General features: G+C 52.1%; 1 protein-coding gene across 3 annotated transcripts in view; it reads right to left on the bottom strand.

The window, feature by feature from the left end:
- Positions 1-6,924: 6,924 nt before the first annotated feature.
- ATP6V0A1 (ATPase H+ transporting V0 subunit a1) overlaps positions 6,925-19,088 on the bottom strand; it is a 56,520-nt gene continuing 44,356 nt past the window's right edge. For all 3 annotated transcript variants that reach the window (XM_065911040.1, XM_065911042.1, XM_065911039.1), the window contains exons 18-21: positions 18,492-18,599; positions 13,143-13,260; positions 12,683-12,854; positions 6,925-7,160 (exon numbers count right to left, since the gene is read on the bottom strand). In XM_065911040.1, the coding sequence (XP_065767112.1) occupies positions 7,067-7,160; positions 12,683-12,854; positions 13,143-13,260; positions 18,492-18,599 (492 nt within the window). In that variant the 3' untranslated portion in view covers positions 6,925-7,066. The remainder of the gene's footprint in view (positions 7,161-12,682; positions 12,855-13,142; positions 13,261-18,491; positions 18,600-19,088) is intronic.

Consider the following 19,088-nt stretch of genomic DNA (forward strand, 5'->3'; position numbering starts at 1 on the left):
ACTCCCTAACCAATCTGTCCCCCCACCCTTCCTCCCTGGGAACCATAATTTTGTTCTCTGTGACTCTGTTTCTGTTTTGTAAATAATTTCATTTGTATAATTTTTTTTTGGATTCTGTATATAAGGCATGTCATATGATATTTCTCCTTCTCTGTCTGACTCACTTCACTCAGTATGACAGTCTCTAGGTCCATCCATGTTGTTACAAATGGCATTATTTCATTCTCTTTAATGAGTATTATTCCACTGTGTATATGTACGACATCATCTTTATCCATTCCTGTCAATGGACATTAGGCTGCTTCCGTGTCTTGGCTATTGCAAACAGTGCTGCAATGATCACTGGGGTGCATGTATCCTTTTGGACCGTGTTTTCTCTGGACATATGCCCAGGAATGGGATTGCAGGGTCACACGGTAGCTCAACTTTTAGTTTTTTAATTTAGGAACTCCCATACAGTTCTCCACAGTGGCTGCACCAATTTACATTCCCACCAACAGTGTAGGAGAGTTTCCTTCTCTAGGACGGGAATTATCTTCATTTTACATACTGGGAAACTGAGGGTCAGAGAAAGGAAGTAACTTTGAGAAGATCAATGACAAGTAGGACCGCAGGACTAGGACTAGAACCAGGAAATCTTAAATCTCTGATGAGTGTTCTTGCCACCATCCCCTGAGAGATGCAACATTTCATGCTGCTTACCGGCAGGAAGGGGTTGAGTAGGGCTTTGTGGTGGCCAGGAGTGGTGGGCCGTTTAGAAAGACTGCACTTTCTAAAAGGATTCTGAGCCCTTTTGGAGGCAGATGTAGCTTTTACCAGATTGTCAGGCCTGAGGGCAGCTGCTTAGAGACAGGAATAGGGTCAGAGGAGGGTTGCCAACTTAGGACATCCAGAGGGAATGTGGGAATCCACTGAGCTTACTCTGCCCCCTGCCCTCAGGTTCAGACTCAAGCTTTGGTGCCCACAGCCTTGTTCCTGGCTCAGTGGGCAGCAAGTGCAGGAGGTGCAGCCCTGTTCCATTCCACTCAGTTCCCAGTATCGGAGGCTTTTCAGCTTTTTCTGGAAAGAAGCTCCTCAACCTGCCCAGAGAGATGGGCCCTCGTGGAGCTATAGCTTGTAACCCCCCAGGCCCCTCTCCACTCCAACACCCCCTCCAAACACCTCTTGCTCCAGGTGAGATTCATCAGACTCTCCTCCTCCAAGGACCTGTTTTAGCAGCACTCTGGGTCTCAGGGAATGCACTGCTTGGGGGAACTGAGCTGCAGGTGCACTGTCAGGCTCAGGTTACTTCTCTGTGGGGCCTTCATGCAGAATGGCAGGTGGTTGCTGGCAGAGACAGCAAGTTGGGGACACCATTCCGGAGCTTGGTAGCACATTCACAGCCTGAGCTCATGGGATGTGTGGCAGGAGCCTCACCGATTAGTCCGGTGCGTCACACTGTCTTTCTCATCTTCCCTGCCAAGCTGGGAACTCTTTGAGGACAGTAGAGGCCTGGCTGAAGAAATTAAGGTGCGTTGATACGATGAAATATCATTTGCATTTTTTAAAAGTGAGGAAGATGTATTGGTGCTGATTTGGAATGTTCTGCAAAGTACATATATATTTTTTCAAAAGGTCAAATCACTGGATATAGTACACCCCACCTTTTTTTTCTTTAAATGCTTTGTAAAAAGTGCTTACCTTGTATAGGGTAATGGGGTAGAAAACTTTATTTTTGGCCATGCTGGGTCTTCGTGGCTGTGTGGGGCTTTCTGTAGTTGTGGCAAGCAGGAACTGTTTTCTAGCTGTGGTGTGCAGGCTTCTCATTGCGATGGCTTCTCTTGTGGCAGAGCATGAGCTCAGGAGTGCGGGATCAGTAGCCATGGTGCACAGACTTAGTTGCCCTGAGGCATGTGGAACCCATGTGCCCTGCATTAACAGGTGGATTCATTGCCACTGGACCACCAGGGAAGCCTGGAAGACTTAATTTTACATTAGGCCCTTTTGTACGGTTTGAGAAGCCACTGCAATGAGAAGTCTGCAGTCTCCTTTCTCCTGGGTCCCGGTGTGCACGAGGTTGTTTGTGCCCTCCAAGAGTCTGTTTCCCCAGTCCTGTTTAAGTTCTGGCAGTTCTATGGTGGGGTTAACGGCGACCTCCTCCAAGAGGGCTTATGCTATTGGGGAAACAATGGAAACAGTGACAGACTTTATTTTGGGGGGCTCCAAAATCACTTCAGGTAGTGATTGCAGCCATGAAATTAAAAGATGCTTGCTCCTTGGAAGAAAAGTTATGACCAACCTAGACAGCATATTAAGAAGCAGAGACATTACTTTGCCAACAAAGGTACGTCTATTCAAAGCTATGGGTTTTCCAGGAGTCATGTATGGATGTGAGAGTTGGACTATGAAGAAAGCTGAGTGCTGAAGAATTGATGCTTTTGAACTGTGGTGTTAGAGAAGACTCTTGAGAGTCCCTTGGACTGCAAGGAGATCCAAGCAGTCCATCCTAAAGGAAATAAGTTCTGAATATTCATTGGAAAGACTGATGCTGAAGCTGAAACTCCAATACTTTGGCCACCTGCTGTAAAGAGCTGACTCATTGGATTGAACTGAATGGTTTGATCCTTTTACCACATGACACATTTCATTGCTTTTTCAATTACTGTGTGTGAAACAAATTGTCCATGCTCTCCACTCCTATATTATCTCTTTCGTTCCTGCCAGCCTGCCCTCTGCCTGTGCACCCTCCAGATTGCTTGGCTCTCTGCCCTGCCAAGCCAGTTCCCTACCTGTCACAACCCCACTAGGATCCCACCTGCCTTACCTATAAGGAGGAATGAGTCCTTCCCTGTCTGGCCACCAGGGAGCAGCCCATACCTAGGCCTTGCCTTTGGAAGGCTGGAGAGAGGAGCTCCAACGCCCTGTTCACCCCATGCTCCTGGGCAGAAAGAGGTGCCTTCCTGCCCAGGTCTTCACTGAGGGACAGGAAAAAGAGACGGGTCCTGAAGATGGTGATGGAATTGTCCCCTATCTTTATAACACCAAGCAGGCCCAAAGCCACCCTTTCCACACTGTTCTAGGACCTCAAGAGGACATTCCCTGAGGGGGGCACAGACTCACTCAGCAGATGTCTGGGGTCCAGGGATTCCACAAGAAGGGGAATCAAGGTAAAGGTCTAGACTTAAAAATAGGAGCAATGGAATTCCCTGGGGTACAATGGTTAGGACTAAGCCCCCATAAGCCAAGGGACCAAAGGAGACAACAACAAAAAAAGAGCAACAGAGCCACCGTTCCCCACCCCCACCCCAGGGCTCCTGGGAATTCCCACTCTCTCAGGGTTCAGTTCTATTTCGTCCCATCTTTAGCTGGCTGGGCTGGGATCAGCCCAAGGACACTAGATCCTAAATCCTTAGCTAGTGACCCACTGACCCAGATATTTTGGGGAGAATGTCTTCCTGGGGAAGTTCCTGCTTCCTAACCCCACTTTATTGATCTTTTCAGGAAGTTTATCAGTTTAAACTCGTGTTTTTTTTTTTTTAGTATATCCACAGTTGTGCAACTATCACCATAATCTAATCTAAATATCATCATCCTCCCCAAAGAAACCCTGCCTGCAACGCCACCCAGCAGCGGGTACTGGGCAACCACCAATCTACATCATCTCTGTAGATCTGCCCTTTCTAGACATTTCACATAAATGGAGTCATACATTATGCGGCCTTATGTCTGACTCTGAGATCCATTCATGTAGCATGTATCAATGTCGTTCCTTTTTATTGTAGAATACCCACTGGAGAGATATACTACCTTTTGTTTATCCATTCACCAGCTAAGAAACATTTGGATCATTTCCATTTGGGCTATTATGAATAATGCCATGCCACTATGAATGCTTGTGCACAAGTCTGTGTAGACATTTTTTTATTTTCCTTGAGTAGATACCTAGAACTCAAATTTCTGGGTCCTAACTTAACCCTACGTTTGCACCATTTTGTTTCCACCAGCAGGGGATGGGGCTTTCAGTTTCCCCACAACCTTGTCAACACTTGTAATTGTCTTTTTAAAATTATAGCCTTTTTAGGGGGTGTGAGGTCTCCTCGAGATTTTGATTTGCATTTTCCTAATGACTTATTATGTCAAGTATCTCTTCATGGACTTATTTGCCTCATGTTTTCTTTGGAGAAATGTGTATTCAAATTCTTTGCATTTTTTTAAGACTGAGTCTTTGTCTCTATCACTGAGTTGTGAAAGTCCTACATATATTCTAGATATAAGTCCCTTATTAGAGAGATGCTTTGCAAATATTTTCTCCTAGCATGAGGGTTGCCTTGATCCTGTCCTTCAAAGCACAAATGTTTTTTAATTTTTGCTAAAACCCAACTTATCTTTTATCTTCTTTTTATCATTTGTGCTTCTCATGCCATTTCTAAAAACCACTGCCTAACCCAGGGTCAGGAAGATGTACTCCTATGATTTCCTCTAAAATTTCTCTTACATTTAGGTCGAGGATCCATTTTGAGTTAATTTTTGTATATGGTGAGTCACAGTCCAAAGTTGTCATGTGTGGATAGTATTCTAGCCTGGAGATACAGTCCGTGGGGGTCGCAAAGAGTCGGACACTACTGAGCGACTTTCACTTTCACCCAGCTGTACTAACACGGGCTGTTGAAAGGATTGTTCTTTATCCATTGAATTATCTTGGTCCCTGTGTGGAAAACCAGCTGACTATACCTGTTTGTTTCTGAACTCTCAATTCTATTCCATTAATTCCAAGTATCTATTCTCACTAGGCCTCCTTCCCTCTTTGAGTTAGTAACAGAGCAGAGGTTAAAAGAGCTCATTTACCTGAATGGTCCCTCTCAACTTTCTGAGGAGCGGATGCTGGGTGCTGTGCCCAGGCCTGTTCCAGGGCAGGTGGCTCGTCAGGGAGGAGAGGGCTTGAGGAGCAGGGCATGAACAGGGTGTTCCCGCCCCTCCTGGAGCAGTAGTTGTCAACCTGGCGCTCACATTCCTGGGCAGCCCCTCCCCTGCAGCTCTGAGGAGGGAGGAATGGAGAGGGCGGGCTGAGAAAGAATGCGGTCGCCTTACATGGCCGTGAGGAGGGAGAAGGCGCCCGCCCTGCCACCCCGCCAGCCGGGACAGCCTGTTGGCCCTTGGGCTGCCTGCCTCAGCACCTCGAATTCTCCAGCTGCCCTGAAGAGCCAACCCCCCCGGCAGAGTTCCACCTATACCAAGGCCAAAGGCAATCAGGGCTCAAAATAGCCAGGCGGCTGAGCCCTGGAGAGCATGCTTGTAGCAGAGGGAGAGAAGGGTGGGCAGATGCCCAGGCCCCTGCTTCCCCCGGCTGTTTGGGTGTGCGGTGCAGAAAAGGGGGTGGTGATGGGACCCCAATCCCCTCCCCCACATGGGTGGTATCTGCAAAGCTGCCTTGGCTCAGGGTGGATGGGATCGGGGAGTGAGAAGGCCCCTGGGAAACTTGAGATAAGGTGAGAATTTCACAAACTGCCTGGCCAGGGCCACCGCAGCTGTGGCCTTTGATCACAGAAAAAGGCAGCAATGCTGGCAAAGGGAGTGGGGGGGTAAGATACTAGATGGGCTCAAGAGGGCTGAGTGACACGGGCGCTGTGGGCATGCAGACAGCAGCCTCCCTGATAGAGTCAAACACACTTTATTCAACACAGGAATGTTTGAACAGGAGGACCTCGGCAGGATTCCTGATAAAGAACTCTGCTTCCAACCCCGCTGTCCACAGAGCAAAGGTCATCATGTAAACCACAGGGGCCACACAGGAGAGGCTCTACACACGGGCAGGGTCAGGTCACACTGGCTGGCGCGGGGTGAAGCTGGGGTGGGGCAGATAGCCTGGGGAGTCACTGAGCAGCTCCCTTAGACAAGTGGGGGGGGGCTGACCAATTTAGGGGGTCCTCTCGACCACTGAAGGTCTGCGGATCAATTTAGCTGAAGCGGCCAGGGCTGCCGTGCCAACACATGATTAGAAAAGGCCCCAAGATCCGCCTCCTGCTGTGGGGGTGACAGGGGAAGTAGTGCTCAGGGCCAAGCCGCGCTCAGAGCCACACGCACTGGCAGCCCTGCCGGCTGCCTCCAATCAGCAGATGGTAAATATCATCGACCTTCCCGCCCAGGACCCACTCACTTGATGTGGGGTCGTCACGGAGGTAGGGAGGGGCACTGGTGGGCAGAGCAGGCAGAAACGCCTTGATGACTACAGTTCTGAGACTTGTAAGTGGGGGTGGGCAAGGTCTCCCATCTGCACCAGGAACCTCTGCGCAGAGGGCGTGCTTGTGGCAGGGCCCAAGCATGGCCTGAGACTCAGCCAACCAAGGGAGCCAGTCAGGACCTCTGTCTGGGGTCCTCCCAGCTGTGCAGGTTATGCTGGGTGCTAAAAGGGGGTTCTGAGAGGGAGGAGGAAAAGGTGTGAGTTTAGGGTGAGCTTAGGAAGGTGGTGTGGGGTATCTGCAGACACTCCAGGCTAACAGGGAGAAGCCACGCTTGCTGGTGCAGTTGGGTTGAGCTGAATTCCTGATGAACAAGCACTGAAAATCAGAGGGGGTGGGTAGAGGACAAAAACACCATCTCCCTGGACCCCTCGCTGCTAATCTAAGAGTGGGGAGTGTTAAAGAGCACCCCACCCCCAGCCAGGAAAGAGAATGGCAGGAGCAGGGGCTCAAAATCTGGGTGTGGACAGTGGAGGACCCCCCTCCAAGTGCTCTTGGTTCTCGTGTAAATGCACAAACAGGTTCACCACCAGGGGGCAAAGAAAACGTGAGACAGAGGCCGGGAGGGCAGGGCGGGTGCCCAGGGTGCGTGGGTGTGAGTGACAATCAGGGCGCGGCTTCTCTAGAATACCACACTACTACACACCAGCTGTGGGTGGCGGGGGACCAGGGGGAGCTGGGGGACCAGGGAGAGCTGGATCAAGCTAAATGCCTCACAGGTGGCTTGGGGGAGGGGATGGGGATGACACAGGAGTCCTGATACCCAGGGATCACAACCAGCAGGCAAGCGGAGCACAGCTAACCACCGTGGCGGGAGCAGAGGGCAACTGGGCACACAGCCCCCTGGGGGCTCAGTCATCAAACTTCCCTTCCCGGATGTGCTCAAAGGAGAAAGGCAGGAACTTGAAGCCAGTCCCGCTGTAGAACTTGTTCTGGAACTCCACCCTGGAGAATGGGAAGAGGAGAGTGGTCATTCCACAAAAACTTTGGGACTCTACAGAAAGATGTCCCGGCCCCAAGTTCCTCAAGCCCCCTGCTGCCCACGAAGCCCAGACCCCAGCCTGCTTCCAGCCCGCGGTGCCCAGGGCCTGCCCTCAGCAAGGGCGCACCACACCAATGCATTGATTTGGTCTCAGTTCCTGCTCTGTCCAGATCAGAGGAAAATGTGTATATGCCAAACTCTGCAGAAAGCTGGGTGCAAGAAAACCTTCGGTTGGCCTGAGCCTCTTAACAGTGATGGGGAAGAGTCCCCCAGCACCCCCTCCTGGCAGGGCCCGGTGTGGACCTCCAATGGAAGTGTCCCAAGTGGAGTGGTGTGAACTCGTGTAAGGAACCCTGGCAGGGATCACTGTCCTCTTGTTTGTATCTCTTCTCAGGGGAGGAAGGAGAAGCAAGGGTTGCGAGTGAACAGTGAAGGCTTTCGATTTAGGGGAGGAAATTCCCAGGAAAGGGGGAAGTTAGGAGGGGAAGTCTTCTCAAAGCAATGGCAAAAATATTCTCCAACTGCAAAAACATCTGAGAAAGAATTCTTCTCTTGGGGACTGAAAGGAAAAACAGCTTTAGCTCCCTTCCCCGGCAGCTCAGCATCCATCCCTGATGGTCTCCCTGGGCCCTTCGAGCTCTGAGGGGGCAGGAAGGCGTCCACGCCTGGAAGCAGGGCCCGGCTGCAAGCTCGCCCTGGACGGCCGCCCAGCAACCAAATCACCACCAAATATGGGCAGAAAAATGCGTGATTCACAGGATAAAAAAGCCAAGGAGAGCTGCCCTGAGGAATAGTTTCCACTCAATGCTGTGTGACCCTTGTGGCCTGGATCCCTGCAGCAGCGGGCCGCATGGGGCTGAGGCAGGCTGTGGGCAGCGGGCACCAAGACACTCTCCATCTTCCTGCCTCTCATTCAGCCTTCCGCCAGGGCATTCTCCCTCCAAGATAAAGCAGAAAATCAGTGAAAAGGAGGTGGGAAGGGGGCTGTCTGCGGTGGTCCCAAGAGATCCTCAGAGGCCCCTCAGCCCTGGGGCACTGGCCGAGGACACCAACTGCAGAGTCGCCAACTCCATCCCCTGGGGAGAGGAGGGGAACAGGGTTTTCTGTGTGAGCACAAGAAGAGGCAGCCCTTCTCCCCGATCCCACATTCCAGGGGCTGTGCCAAGGTCCCCAGAGCCTCCTGACCCCTGGAGGAGTCCGGTCAGTGCCTTGGCCATGCACCCTCAGAGAGCACAGGATCCTGGAGGGGGTGCTTCAAACTGAAGTCAGTTGCAGGACTCAGCCCCATGTCCCAGCACCCCCATGATGAGGGTCCAGCTCCGGATACCTCCCCTGGGGAATGTGGTGGGGTGGGGGTAGGTTTCAGCTTCTCCCGGCTCTGAGGACTGAATCCTCCATGCTGCGTAGGCTGCGTGTGCTCAGGCAACAGCATTTCATGCCATTCAACCATGTACAGCCAGACCGTGGGCAAGTCACCTTGGGGTCTGTGATGTATCTGACCTCTGGCTGACTCATCACACAAACAGTTCTGATCCAAACTGGCTGAGCGGAGAAGCAGATGTGTTCACAGGCCCAAGGGATCAGAGGCAGGGGTTTCTTGCCATCACCCTGCCTGCTTCATGTATATCAGGGGACCCAGGCCTGGGAGGGGGGCACATAATTTTACTCTGTGAGCCGATGGGCGGTTCCTCTGACACACCACCTGATACCCCGTCGCCGCCACTTAAGGACTTAGGGTGGTGCCCACCGGGGACACTGTGGGTATTTCAAGGCCAGTGTGGCTCCACTTCTTGGTCATGCTTGCCCTAACCTCCCAGTACAAAGCTGGAAAGCTGTTTCCTTGCTGGTCTCTCCCCTGCACCCCCCGGCCCCAGCCAGGAACTGTGTGCTTCCTGAGAAAGTACAGACATGAAGTTCTCTGTGCTGGGGCGCGGCGGGACCTTGCTGGCTGCCCTGTTAAGTCCTTCCTTCTCGGGGGCGGGGGTGGGGGTTTCTGCTTGGGACGCCTCCAGGGCCTTACCACACCCCAGGCCACTAAAATGCATCTCCAACTCAGCAGCTGCGAGGAGAGCCTCGGGCAGTTGGGCGGGGTTCTGTCACTCTGCCAGCTCCCACACCTGGCAAAGGCCACCGAGTGGCCCGGAAGGACTGACTGGGAGTCCCCGGAGAGAGCACCCCTGCTACGTGACAGAAATCTTGTTTTCTTGAGTGAATGACGGGAGAAAACCTGGGCCTCTTCCCTTCCCTGCTGGGGTGTGGCCGACGGGAGGTGGTTTTAGAGACGGTCCTGTCCTGATCTGAGCAGTGCTGGGCCTGCAGCACACAGCCAGCCGATGACCCCCATGCAGGGCTGTGAGGTCAGCCCAGGGGGCTACATTTCAGGGGTTTTCATTCTCCTGAGCAGCCACTCCCTCAGCCACCCACGGTGTCTGGCTGTGGTACCACTGTATTCCTTACAAACAAACTGGCCCCCAAATCTGCCCCTTTAGCCCCCAATCTGTGAGTGTGCATGTGGAACCTGCTAGGTAGGAAGGGAGGAGGTTCCTGTGAAGGTAGGTCATGGGGCAACAAGTTTTCTGTTAACATCAATCCGGTGTCCACAGTTCAAACCACAAATCACACCCCTGCCTTTGCCTTTTCTGAGGAAGAAAAGACCTTTCATTATGGTAGGCAAGAGGGCCACACTGCACACAGTCGGTGGGAGGAAAGGACAGACAGATGTAACTCAGGAGGAGACAAGAGTTAGCAGGTGGGTGCATGAATTCACCTGCTGTTTTCACATGTCCTTCACCTCCTCATGTCCCTACATGAGCCTCAGACTCAAGGTTTATCTTTGTTATTAAGTCAGATGTTTTTCTTCTTGTTCCCACCAAAAAGACCCAGAACTTGTGTAATGGGAGAATCCTTGCAGCAGAATCGAGAAAGCCCAGCTGAACACCAGGGGTAAGGCGACAGGTATAAAGATGCCCAGGCTGGAAGCCAGGCAAACATAGCAGCATGTCCCTGCAGCCATTTTCAGCGGGCCCAGCTGTTCCCACCCCTCACAGGATGGTCATAACTCAGAATGCCTGCAGTCCTGCTGGACTGACAATATCCGGAGATCCTCGGGGCACGTCCACACTCAGCCAGGAGGGGGTGCACGAGCACCAGCTTCTTTCACTCCTTTTTAGTGGCAGGAAAACAAAGGCCTCCAGGGATGGGATTCTCAAAGTTCCCCCTAGTTTTCACTGCTGTTTTTTTTCTCTCCTATCCAAAATTTCCACTACCAAACAACCACCACCCTGCAAGTACGATACAGTATTTGATGAGCCTATTCCTTGCAAACTACGTCTGCGAGGTATTCAAGTGGTCTCATGTGCTTCCCCTTGGGGTCTCTCTTCTAACAAACTGAAGGGAGAGCTTACAGGGGCCACAACCCTCTCCTCAGGGCAGCCCCATCTGCATTTGATCTCGGGTTTGATGTGCCAGGGCACCAGGCCAATCATTTGGTCTGTGCATTACTTCCTACTTAACTGCAGCAACCTCTCTTTTGGTTGGACATCATGGACATGGACATCATCCTCTCTTTTCACAGGAGAGAAAGTGAGGTTCAGAGAGGCAAGTGATGTCCTCAGGGTCGCCCAGCCAGTGCCAGCAGAGCTGGAATTTAAACTTGGGTTACCCGATTCTGAAGCTTGCTTCTTCGCCACCTGTCACTTCCTCAGGCTCATTCATGAGGACCTTCACTCAAAGCCCACAGGTAAGCCTGAGGAAGACAAATCCTTCTGGCAGCAAAGTGTGACCTCCAATCACCACAGTTCACTCTGGACACCGGGCCCAGGCGGCCCTCCCTGCTCCATATGGGCCTGGCTCACTGCTCCGCCAGGTCTGCTCTAGCTCCTTGACTGCTCCCCACTGACCTGGGGGTAGGTAACGGGTTCCCCACTCAGGCTGGAGTCCAGCTAGGTTGGTCACTGTTCCCTGGAGCCCAGCGCTCAGGAGACAGAAAAGTGAACAGGAAAGGAAGGAAGCCAAGAGGGTAAGAACAAGTGAGTCACTACAGGCTGGCAGCACCGGGTGGTGAGGAAGTGTGCTGGGGTGAGCGTGCGCTGATAAGCTGAGAGCGGGTAGTGTGCCAGCAGTCGGGCCACTCGGCTGGGCCAGACTCCTGGCTCCCAGTAAACAACAGCTGGGCGGGGAGGGGATGTGGGGGAGGAGAGGGCCAGGCCTGAGAAAGCACGGTGTCCTGACGCGGATTCTCCTAAAGGAGCTTTTGAGGGAAGAGTCAGTCTCTGTCACAGCTCCCCCTCCCCCGCCTCACTTTCCCCTCTGTCATTCAGAACAACAAATGACAACGGAATCTTTGAGCCGGCTCAGCTGAAAACAAGTCAGACGAGAAAAAAACAAAGATAAAGGGAGTGGGGAAGAGATTTCTCAGGTTCAGATTTTAGTTTTCTTCAGGTTTTGAGAAGCAACGGAAAGACTCAGCCCTCTCTCCTGACCCTGAGATCATGAACACTGCAGATCATCTCGTTTAAGGAGCCCAAAGGGCGGAACAGTGAGTCTGTGAGCCCCTAAACTGGCACAACTGTGTATGCACACCTCAGGCCTAAAGCTTCCAGAGCCGATGGACCCCAGAAGAGAGGGAGAATCATAACATGAAGGGAGAGATGGACATTCAAGGAGGCAGGTTTGGGGTCAGGTAGCCAGATAAAGTACAGCACGGCCGGTTTTCAGTATAAACATGTCCCGTGGACATCTGGGAAATACTAAAAAAAAAAATGCTCATTGTTTACCTGAAATCCAAATTTAACTGAGGGCTCTGTAACTTTATTTGTTAAATCTGCCAACCTTACTCTGAAGTTGTGGAGTCACAGTCCAGACCAGACCTCAGCTTTCCACTCCACAGGACCTGAGCCACCTCCATCCATAGCCATTAAGAGCCACAGACAACATTCAAGAAAGAAAACAAACAAATCCAAAACCTGCCCTTCTGAAGAGGTGGCTTCAGTGTACTGAGCAACATGCTCTGGAACAGGAATTCCCCCTACTCACACAGAGCTGCCAGGGTCTTACCTAAAGAGACTGGCACCATGATAGGATACAGGGACAAGACAAGGGCAGAGTGTGCTCCAGCACCTCCCTGGACTTAGAATCTACTCCACAGCTGCTTTCATTGCTCTGAGGACAGGAAAGAGTTAAATGCCAGTGCAAAACACCCCAAACAAATACCCCAGAAGATCTTTAAAGCCATAATCAAGACACTGAAGAAGAAGGCTGAACACAGGAGAGCGACTCTGACAGCACACAACAGGGACTCCTCCCTGGAGGCTGGGAAAAGTGAGCTGTGCTGTTCTGAGGACACTTCCTGAGGCTCACTACCAAGTACGTCCTTGGGCATGAGGATGTGAAAGCAGACACTTCCTAGCGTCTTTGGATTCTGGCGTAAAACCACCCTCTGTGCAGCTAAGGACACGTCCCTGCCCCGGCCCGCGCTGCCCCTCACCAGTGTAACCGCAGCGCATGGAGAAAGGCTGAGAGGCCCTCCATGATCAGGAGGATGGCCACGGTCAGGGTGGCAAAGGCAGCGAAGATGAAGAACAGCGCCAAGCCCCCGGCCAGGCTCTTCACCTTCAGGCCGATGTGGATCACCATGGTCCAAAGCACCTCGGATAGCTCTGGGGAGAGACAGGACATCTGTTCAGGCAGGCCAGGGGTGCTGCAGGCTGTGCACTGCGCTCTCCATCTCCCCGCCGCAGTGTGCCCTGCCCCCCGGCTTCCTGCGACCTCAACAGCTAACCTGGCAAAAGCATGGACACTCCCAGCGGGATGTCATTCTCCCGGGATTCGGGAGTCCATAATTCCAGAGCCATAAGGTAATTTCCACTCTCTTTAAGCCCCCACTGGAGGGAGAGCCCAAGCAAGGGGGACAGACATGGCTTTTGACCTGAGAAAAATAAACTCACGTGCATGAGCGAGGCTCAGGGCCCAGAGACGCAGGTAGGAGGCGGTGTTGGAGATGCAGCCCAGGCAGTACTCGATGGTGTGGATAGCCTGGTGCACCATGGTGTCCCCAAAATCAAACTGTTAGGGGAGGAAACCAGACAGCGGAAATGAGGCGGGGCAGGGAGCGTGCAGGGGTCTGAGTGCTGGCATGAATGGCTACCTGGGCCCAGAGTCCTTGGTGCTGAATTCCTGGTGGAGACACTTCGGTGGGGCCATCCCCGGAAATCCTGCCTGGTTGGGCCCCTAGCTGGGCCCGCCCCTCAAAACACTACATTGTAATGAACTACTTCTTAATGAGGCTCTTCTCAACACATCTGCTTTTTCTCCCCACTAGGCTGTCAGCTCCGGAGTGGGGTGCATGTTGGGGTAAGAGCTGTCTGGCAGCTCCGTTCTGGCTTGACTTCTACCTTGTGGAGCCTGAGAGCAGAGCACCCTGCTCTCAGAGCCAGGAGGGCAGGAAGGGCTCTTCCCTGGGATGGGGTCAGGGGACAGGCCACCAGGCTGGAAACCACCTGGAGAAGACTAAACCCCTGAAGCCCCTTCTTATTTTCCCAACATGTGGGCAGCAAGGTAAGTCCCTGTTACTTTAGAGACTTCTGAAAAGATCACACAGGGACGTTTTGGCAAAAGTTTTACAAATTCCTACTTGGGCAGGTGATGAAGGTCAAACAGAACATGTATTGTCTTTTTGGTCTGTTTTCCTCACGCTCCCTTTCTTCCGGTTTTCCTTTCAACATCAAAGATTATTTCCAGCATGAGGAGGAGGGGCTGTGGGGAGCTTCCTGTTAGGCCTGCTCAGAGTCCAGCCCTAGGTATGCTTCCGGGCCTCACTCTCCCAGGTGGAGCCACAGTCACTGAAGGCCAGGAGGCAGGCAGCCCCTCCCCACAGGGCCCAGTCCAGACCCAGTGAGCAGAGGGCCGCTGCCCAAATCGGCTTTCCAAGCCTGCCCTGCCCGCAGGTCAGTCTTTCACCAGTTTCTTTCCAGATTCACATGACTTGACCCCCAAAAGATACCAGAAAGAACTGCCTTGAGAAACAGCGTGAGGGCAGAAGAGGAGGGCTGGGCTGGCTGGTGAAGCACTAACAGCCCAGGCCTCATGGGCATGGCCAGTGGCGAGGGGGGCCAGATCCAGCTCGCCATCTCTGGCGATCGCCTCATTTTCCCTCACCCTTATCTATACCCAGAGTATTTCTGGGCTTTTCTTTTAGGCTCTTGCAAAGTCTTCTAGTTACCCTGAAAACTAGGGTAACCATAGTTACCTGAATCCTGACAATGCTGTTAAGAGCTTTTTGCCACCACTGCTGGCTATCACCCCACAGTTCATGCTCCAAGGAAGGACAGGGTCGCCATCTCCACGGAGTGCAAGGCTTTACTAAGAGCTCCGTGAAAGCAGTGACTGTGGGTTCCCTTAGAACCAGATCCTTTCAGCAATTTTATTCCACTCCGAGTTTCTCCCATTAACCAAAAAAGAACTGAGATGGAAGAGGAAGCTTTCCTTCCAGGTGTTTATCCTGGCCTTCTCCTCTCTTTCACTCCCAACTTCCTACTTTGTAACCTTGGGCAAGTTTTCATACCTGTATACTGCGGGGCAGAGTGGGGGAGATAATAAGTGGGGTGAGGATTAAGTGAGAAACCAGCCAAGCAGTTAGGAGTCTGTCACTGCCCCATGTGAGTCAGCTACGACTGACTAGGAGCCACCGCAGACGCCCTGTCTAATTCTCTACCCACCTCCTGGCCACCCCACCATGCCCGTTCCTCACCTGCTATGCCCTCTTAGCTCCACGTACCTCCTGGGCTCGCTCTCCTTAGCTCCCGGCCGCAAGCTCTAACAGACATCCTGTGACTGAGCCTCTGCAGCATCTGTCACCATTGCCTTGTCCTCCTCCTCTCCTTGACACGCTCACTTCCTCTTGGTTTTTCTCTCCTGTAGCTCTGCCACTCAGGCCTTCAGCGGCCACCCCGGGAGGAGCTCCCAAAGGGCACCTCTACTTCCATGTTGTGGGTTTCCAACCAGCTGTCCACATCTCCTGCCACAGCGCAGGTGCTTCAAACTCCACACCACCCAAACTGAACTCATTGTCTGTTCTCCTCTGACCCTCCGGACCTACTTCTACTCCTCACCCCATGTCTAACTGGGAGTCATAACTAGAGCTGCAGGCACCTGAACCTGGAAGTCAAGCTTGACTTCTCACTCACTCCCACTGCCTGCACTCACAAAGGCCCGAGGCCTGCAGCTTTTACTTCCTCCATCTCTTATTGCTCCCTTCCTTCCCAACTCCCACTGCCAATGCCTGACTTCCCTCCAGGCCTCCCAGGTCTTTCCTGACTCCTCTCAGGCTGTGCCCCTCCTCCACCCAATATACCCTCTACCCTTCTCCCCTAGGGTATTTCAGCAATGGTACACACTGGGTTACTTGCAGCTTCACTGCCCCGTGGCGCTCCTTCTTGCCTAATACTCTACTATGGCTGCTGTCTGCCAACCTCTGGTCTTACTTCTCACCAGTCCCTCAACTCCTGACTGTGCTCTAGCAAGCTGAAAACTTGTTTATCCCCCAAATGTGTCTTTATGGTAACTATACATACTATGGGTCTGCGTTCCCTCTGGCCCTCCCTCCACAGAGGACTCTGGCTTGACCAGGCTAACCTCAGCAATAATTCCCTCAGGGAATCCTTTCTAGGGGTCCTCTTCCCCACCCCCACCCGTGTTTTGTCAGGTGCCCTCTTCCTGTGTTCCCACAGCATCCTGGGCACACCTTGATCATAGCATCTGTCACCCAGACTGTCTCCTCAATTAATCTGGGAGTTCCTTGAAAGCAAGGACTTGTTTTTTTTCTTCTCTCGGTTCTTGCAGCACTGTGCTTGGCACATGGAGGGTGAATGAATGAGTGAATGGATGAACGTTATCTGGTGAGATGACACAGCAGGGACGGGTCCCACTGACCCTTGCTGAGTGGTTACAGCCTGCAAAGATTTCCCAGACAACTGAGGGGCCGGGCTCTGGTGAGCAGCTGGACAGAGCGCCCCCAGGGAGAGTCTGCTGCCTCCACCTATGACGTATTTAGATATTTGAGACAGTTATCTGAATGTCCTCACTATTTATGATGCTGTGGGAAACAATCTCTGAGGGAGTCGGGGGTGGGGCCAGAGACTGGGAAGGCTGAATTTCAGTCCATCTTGTTTGCACGTCCACTCCCCTGGGACAGGGCTGCATAGTGGAGCTGAGCTGGAGGCACTGGTGCTGGAGGCAGCCTTATTGGGAGAGGGCTGGGTTCCTCACTGACACGGACGCACTCCCACCTGGCCCTTCCAGGCTGCCCAGCCTGCAGCCATGCACAGAGGAGTGGTCCGGAGGAACAGAAGCTCCCAGATGCCCGCCAAGGGGCCTCTCTGACCTTAGGAAGACCGAACGCTGTCTGCTTTCACACAGAATAGCAGAGCCTTTCCCATTCCCATCCCACTGCCCACTTAAGAGAGGACCAGGAAAGTCAGAAAAGGGAAAGGGTCACAGGTCTGGGTATTTCAGAGAGAAATTTGGGGAGAAGATGCAAACAGTGCAGCAATGCCTATTAAAAACCCAATTTAAAATGTGTACACGGCTAAGTGAATTACGGCTGAGCTAGAAGGCCTTCTAGTCTGGTTGTGGCCTGAACATTTAGCCAGCTTTCTTTCTACTCTGTTACTCTCTATGTGTGGCTGGGATAATATGACCTCCTTGCATGCAGATGGACTGTTTTTTTCTAGGATGCATCCTAGAGGCAAAGCCTCCTTTTGAAAGCTGTCTATCTTCCAACTGGGTCACGTGGAGGTAAAGGTGACCCCCAGCAAAGGTCCAGCATTCTCACTCCAAGCATCATCAAGCCGATGAGGGCAGCAGGAAGAGGTGGGCTGCATCTCAGGGAGGAAGGGTGAGCTTTCCCATAAGCACTCAGAGGAGCAAGGAGGAAATGGTTACCCCTAGGGCAGAGCGACTATACATAGCATCACAGAGAGGAAGGCGGAGGCCAACAGGGTTTAACTCCCAAGGGGAGTCACTTCAAGAATGCCAGTGCAGACATTACTTGCAGCTCCTTGTAAAGCCATTCTCAAGGCATTAGATCAGCAAAGTCAATGAAACAGAGACAGAGGTGACTGACATGAAATGCAGTTAATGGAGATGAGCTTTTTCAGAACACAGATTCACAGACTGGTTAGAGATGGCCAGTGAGATGCAGGGTACATGGGTGTCACGTGGGGCCCCATGATGCAGCAGGGACAGCAGAGTGATGACAAGGACGGGAAGAGAAGCCCCAGATAGACATGAAGCCAAAGCCAGCTGGTTTCTTACCACTTCATCCTCGGTAGGCTTGAAAACACAAATTTACACTTAGTGGGAAGCCACGCCACACACAAGGTCACAAGTCATGAGCACGAGGCTACTCATTGCTTCTTGGTGGGGGTGGGGGACCATGAATGTTAAAAGTTCTAACATGTCAGAGACAGGCCTCCTCAGCACAAATGGAAAGCAAAATCAGCAGTGCTTGGAGTGCTGGTACTTATTATGAAAAGGCATCCCAAGCCTTGCCATTTCTATTTTAAAAGAGTCATACACAAAGTAGACGCGGTCAGTCATACTGCACAGTTTAGTCCCCTGGGTATCCAATTCCTATTCTTTATGCTTTAAAAAGAATATAGTGGATAGATGAGATTCAAAGTTCAGCTCAGAGGCTTTGTGGTATAAACGGTCAGGCAAGGAGACTGATTTAAAAAAAAACAGCTTGGAGGTGGTGGTTTAAGGGAAAGTCCAGTAAGTTCAGACTTCACCCTCCCTTTGAAAAGTAGGCAAGTAAGTCCTTTAAAAGGCTCACGGAACGTGTCTGCCACAAGAGCACATTAGTGGAGCAGGACTTCAAAAACCCAGTGACTCAAGTTCACACGGGAACCAGTCTGAGGAGGGGCAAGGGACGAAGGGGCCACCAAAAGTGGCCAGGTTTCTGCTGTCAGAGCCGGGGCACTGGGGCTGGCTCTGCCTCAGTCTGAGGAGAGTGGTCAGTAACTGATTCACGCACAGGGTTACTGCAGGCCTCGTGGAACTCAAGAAGCCAGACAACAGGACAAAATTGCTGTGGGCTCAGCAGGCAACACCTGGAGTTTATAGCAGGGGCCACTGGAAAAAAAGCTGAGGAGCCCTAAGAAGTCCAGAAGGCAGGCGGATGCTCAGTATTAGTATTTTCATCTTTCAAGGAGCAGACAGGAGTGAGGCCACTTGGGGACACAAGACTAGGGCTGAACCAAGATGGGAGGAGAGGAAGCCCACACCACTGATCTTACCTCCTCCGCGTCCTCTGAATGGGTGGAGAGCTGGTCATGCTGAATAATCTCAGCATCCTCCTCTGTCGGTCCGTTGCCCACCCTGATCCCACCAAAGTTGAGAGTTCCCTACATAGATGAACAGAAAGAGTAGAATTTGCCTGGGCTTTAATGTGACATTCTGTGATGTGGGGAAGGGCGATGGTTAGTACACACAAACCTCAGAAAAGCATATATTCTAACAACAAAAACAAAACCCACTGATCGAACAGTTAAATAAAATCAAGCCACTGTTCCCACCCCAACCACCTCTGCCCAGGTCCAGCCCGAACTACATGTACCACCTCAGTCTGATCAGAGGCAACAAGCAGTTTCTGCTGCACCAAGAGACACCAACTTCGCCTTGGCCAATGCCAACTGAGAATCCTGCTTGCGTGAAAAGCTTAGTAGGAACAGACCCTCCTAACAAGCATGGCTCTATCTGTAAAGGCTTCAATGACCTAACTTTTTCTGGAACTAAAGATTACACTTTATAAGAGGGAGGGGAGTCAGATGACATGGTGATTGCAACCTGGTCGGCTAAGATTTCAACAGGAGCCTGACAGTTTCAGCAACCTC

This window comes from Muntiacus reevesi, chromosome 18 (genome assembly GCF_963930625.1).
Source record: "Muntiacus reevesi chromosome 18, mMunRee1.1, whole genome shotgun sequence".
NCBI classification, from domain to species: domain Eukaryota; kingdom Metazoa; phylum Chordata; class Mammalia; order Artiodactyla; family Cervidae; genus Muntiacus; species Muntiacus reevesi.